The sequence below is a fragment of the Syngnathoides biaculeatus genome, chromosome 11, assembly GCF_019802595.1.
Source record: "Syngnathoides biaculeatus isolate LvHL_M chromosome 11, ASM1980259v1, whole genome shotgun sequence".
Lineage (NCBI taxonomy): Eukaryota > Metazoa > Chordata > Actinopteri > Syngnathiformes > Syngnathidae > Syngnathoides > Syngnathoides biaculeatus.
The window spans coordinates 122,381-127,067 of NC_084650.1; the positions used below are offsets into that span (position 1 = coordinate 122,381).

At 47.4% G+C, this 4,687-nt stretch overlaps 1 protein-coding gene across 1 annotated transcript; it reads right to left on the bottom strand.

Moving 5' to 3' along the window:
- Positions 1-679: 679 nt before the first annotated feature.
- On the bottom strand, positions 680-2,327 carry crybb1l1 (crystallin, beta B1, like 1). The gene is made up of 6 exons (XM_061834681.1): positions 2,221-2,327; positions 2,017-2,111; positions 1,812-1,930; positions 1,597-1,729; positions 1,364-1,506; positions 680-1,276 (listed from the first exon to the last, which is right to left on the bottom strand). The coding sequence occupies exons 2-6, from the start codon at positions 2,104-2,106 to the stop codon at positions 1,105-1,107; spliced, it is 657 nt and encodes a 218-aa protein (XP_061690665.1). The 5' UTR covers positions 2,107-2,111; positions 2,221-2,327; the 3' UTR covers positions 680-1,104.
- Positions 2,328-4,687: the final 2,360 nt, after the last annotated feature.

The following is a 4,687-nucleotide window of genomic DNA, read 5'->3' on the forward strand; positions in this document are numbered from 1 at the left end:
CACAACTCCCTCATAAGGTCGAAAAATGTGTAGATGCAGCCACTTCTATTTGACTCTTTCTATTATCTTATTACTGTCAGAGACCAACATTTACTGTTAAAATACACTATTTTTATCAGAGGTATTTGGCAAATATTTGTTTCACTGACAGGTTTTTTTTGGTGCTGTGGATATAGAGATACCTTTTCAAATGACTTTTTTTTTGTGATGTGTAAAAAAAAGTTCAAGATATCACTTTGAAAGTTTTTTTTTTCCACATTCAGCTTGAAAAAAACCCAACATATTTTTACTTCCACTATTAATACCCCCACCAAATCAATAGTACAGTTTTAAAGACTTGGAATTTGAATGGGGTGTGTAGACTTTTTATATCTGGCTCACAGTTCTAAAGATCCGGCCTCGGCTATGTCGGGTTTGCATATTTTCTCCATTTCATTGAGGATTCTAAATTTCCTGTAGGTGTGAATGAGTGCGAATGGTGGTTTGTTTCTATGTGTCCTGTGATTGCCTGGTGACCAGTTCAGGGTCTACCCCGCCTCTCGCCCAGAGTCAGCTGGGATTGGCTTAGGCACCCCCTGCGTCCCCAGTGAGGATAGGCAGATCTGGAAAATGGACGGATGGAAGAGACTCACTCAACAACGTCTTTGAAACATCTTTTTATTGAAAACTCGCCCAGGATTCTGTATAACAGAGAGTGTGTGCAATGCATAGGGGCTAGAGCAGGAGGTGCTAATGACTCTGTTTCCCAAAGTGCATTGTATCCTGAACCAAGAATCTTGTGTAAAACCTCGAAATGTGTCTTATTCCTTCTTCAGAGCTGTGTAGAAGAATGAAAATATGGACTAAAAATGTTTTTAAAAAAAGAGAGAGAAGGGGGGGGACTAAGCTTAGCTCATAGGTGAGAAAGAGAAAAATGGACAGTGAGGAATGGAGGTCGTTTCCCCGAGATAAGGTCTAGGTCTGGAAGATCCTCAACCTTCCCCACCGCTGCCTTTTAGCCACTAAACGTGATCAGGTAAGCCCTCAGACATCTTTCCCCCTTCCCCTTTTCTTGCGTCCCTCTCCCTCACTTGTGCTCTTTCTCTTTCTCTCCTTCCCCAAGCCTCACTTGGTCGCCAAGGTGTAGCAACCCTGTTGGTGCCACTGCATGTCACGGATACGGCGCACGGACTGCAGCTGGGGGGTGCGGGCGCCGTACTCATTGAAGTGCCTGTATTCACCCTTCTCCAGCAGGTACTGGCTGCCACGGTAGCCGGGGAACTGGTATCCTACGAACCTGGGAAGAACAAAAAAAAGCACAGATGAACCACACAATGCCGTTGTGTGTCGATGTGTCTAAGATTTCACTGTGAGCTGGACTCACGTTCCACAGCTGACGATAATGCTGCCCACTCTGTCGGTGAAGCCGTATGAAGACAGGCTGGGGACGTCATCGTCCATAATCTCCATCTTGCGACCCTTAAATTCACCCACCTCATGCAGGCAGATCTTGTGTTTATCAGGGTCCTGTTGGAGGGACGCAAAGAAAGTTGGCTAGTTGAGAAGAGGAAACCAAGAAGGGAGTGATGTTTTTTCTTGGCTGGTGAGTGCGTTTACCATTTTGACAGGCCTGAAGGAGAGCAGGTAGTCGTTCTTCTGACAGTTGCTCCAGGAATCCCAGCGAGGATATTCGCCTTTCTCAAGGATATACATCTCACCGCAGAGGTTTATCTGCTCAAAGCCCACAAAGCTGCCAATCAAATAGCATTATGTAGCACAAGTGTCAAGACAGCAAAGGTTGATAGAGAGGATGAAAAGGGGGCTGCACTCACGGGCCGCTTTCAACACGGAGGGAGCGCACACGTTCTATGCCTAGCTCGCAGATGTTCATGACCTCGCTGCTAATCTCAATCATGCGGCCCTGGAAGTTCTCCTGATCAAACACCAACATCTATCGTGGAAAGAGGCACAAAGCGATTCAGTGTTTCATCACATTTTTCATTTTCCACTGGACAACCCCAAGCGAGAGGCCATCACCTTGTAGGAAATCTGTCCAGACTCAGATTTCTTGCTCTGAGAGGCCTTGCCATCAGTCTGGGAAGAGGACTTGGATTTGTCACTAGACATGATTGCTGGGGCAGAAAAGAACCAAAAATGTTATATTATCCAGTTTGTCAAAGCCACTATCGTCTCTGTATGCCCCAGAATGAAGGGTTGGTATAGTATGCGTGCGCGTCTTACCTGATGTTTATGCTGAGCCTCACTCCAGAGTGCAAGCAGCCCGGGTGTGCCCCTCCTTTATATACGCTGGCGCCCACAGGAGAGGGATTAAGGCGAGAGAAACAAACCTGCTGAGGTCAGAGACGTGACACAAAAGAAAAGACAACATCATCAGTGGGGGACATAGCACGGGAAGAGCCAGAGCAGCAGGGCGGCCAACACCCAGCCACCAGCAGGACAGATAAACAGTAGTTACTGTACTTACAAAACTGAATTGAATTTGCATATTTAGTTAGGGCTATTCATAGACTTGAAAACAGGCTGCTACACACTGTGTAAATGAAATAGTAAACAGTGAGCTTCCTAATTATATGTCCAATAATTATCGTACATTATAACATTAAAAAGCGGAAAAGAGAATACTTTCATCAACAATGAACATTTTTTTTTGGAGAGCAGGGGTTGAGCGACTGATTCCTGCGTTCAAATCCGGCTTCGTTTGTGTGGAGTTCGCATGTTCTCCCTGTTGAAGAAATCATTCATATGTTCTCAACTTGTACATACTGTAGCTGGTTACACATCACCACCTACCTTCTACCTTTGAACTCATTGTCTTGAAAACAGATTTCATCAATCAGACAGATGTAATCAATCAGACAGATGTAGTCAATCAAACAGTCACACACACACACATCCACTCATCATGTGATTCACTGAATAAAAAGAAGCTGCAAGGGGACACAAGTTGGAGTTGGTTGGAAGCAGGGAGAAGTCCTGTCGCTCCCCTTGCAGCAAGTAAAACTTGAAGCCTTGTCTGTTCGCCTTCTTTTCAAGAGTCAAGCTTTTTAAACCTGACACTCCCCGTGGCTCCGGCTTAGCTCTTTCTCGACCCCAACCGACCGTTACAAAGTCTGCAAAACTATGAATATGCCTGTCGAGCTCATGTTCCCATCTTCACAGGATAGGGCCAATGAATGCCAGTTGGGGACCTGGCAGTCAGAGTAACTGGGAAGAGGTGGTTTTACACTTAGTTACATGGTGGTGCTTCTGAGGATCCCCAGGCTGGATGGCTGCTTAGCATGGGGGCTTCACTCTCATGGCCCTGGCTTCTCCCTAGGTTCCAGCCCTAATCGTTCTCTTGTCGAGTGCACCTATCCACCCTCCTTTCCCAAAAAATAAGGGATATTCTCACGTCCTCAGAGAATGAAGAGCGTGCCTCAGAGAACCGTGTCGGTGGAATTCAAGAGGTTTTTGATGTGTTCTCCCCACCGACTCACAACGTCCCGAGTCAAGGTCAGCAGTGCCCCATCCTCACTACATACAGTGATGACGGTGCCCTGATTCCCCATCCTGAGATGCCAGATGGTGGACCAGAATTTCCCTAAAGCTAAACCCATGGAAATCTTTATCCATGGCCTCACTGAACTCCTCCCTCATCTTCCACTCATCCTCATGCTTCAGGAACCACCAAAGCTGCATTCCATTTGGCCAGCCGGTATCTATTAGCTGGCTCAGGGGTCCCACAGACCAAAAATGGCTACTAGGACTCCTTCAGCTTAATAGCATCCCTCAACATTGATGTCCACCAATGGGTTTGGGGATTGCTGCCATGACAGGCACCAACCACCTTACAGACGCAGCTCCAGTCTGCCACCTCAGCAATGGAGGCGTGGAACATGGTCCAGTGCAACTCATTGTCCTCCGCATCCCACAGGATATGAGCAAAGTTCTTTCGGCGGTGGGAGTTAAAACTCTTTCTGACAGGGGATTCTGAGACATTCCCAGTTTGGGCCTGCCACTTCGGAATGGCATATTCTCCAACCATTAGAGCCAACTCACCACCAGATGCTGGTCAGTTGACAGTTCAGCCCCTCTCTTCACCCAAGTGTCCAAGACATGTGGTCGCAAGTCCAATGAAACAACCTCAAAGTCGATCATCAAACTGTGACCTAGGGCGACCTGATGCCAAATGCACACGTGGACACCCTAATGCTTGAATATGGTGTTCGTTATGGACGATCCATAACGAGCAAGAAGTCCAGTAAAAGAACCCCGCTCAAGTTCTGATCGGAAGGGCCGTTCTTCACAACCCCCCCCCTTCCACATCTCACTGTCATTGCCCACCTGAACATTGTAGATTGTAGTACCCCAGTAGAATGATGGAATCTCGATCCAGCGTGCTCTCCAGCACTCCCTCTAAGATGCATAAGCATAAACAGTCAGGACCGGTCTCCCCACCCAAAAGCGGACGGAAGCTACCCTTTCATCCACCGGGGTTAACCTCAATCTACAGGTACCAAGATGGGGGACCATAAGTATACCTACACTTGCATGGCACCTCTCACTGTGGGCAACACCAGAGTGGAAGAGAGTTCAACCCCTCTCAGGAGGACTGGTACCAGAGGCCAATCCATGTGTGGAGGGGGGTCCAACTATATCTAGTCGGGTTTTCTTGACCTCATACACAAGCTCAGGCTCCTTCCCTGCA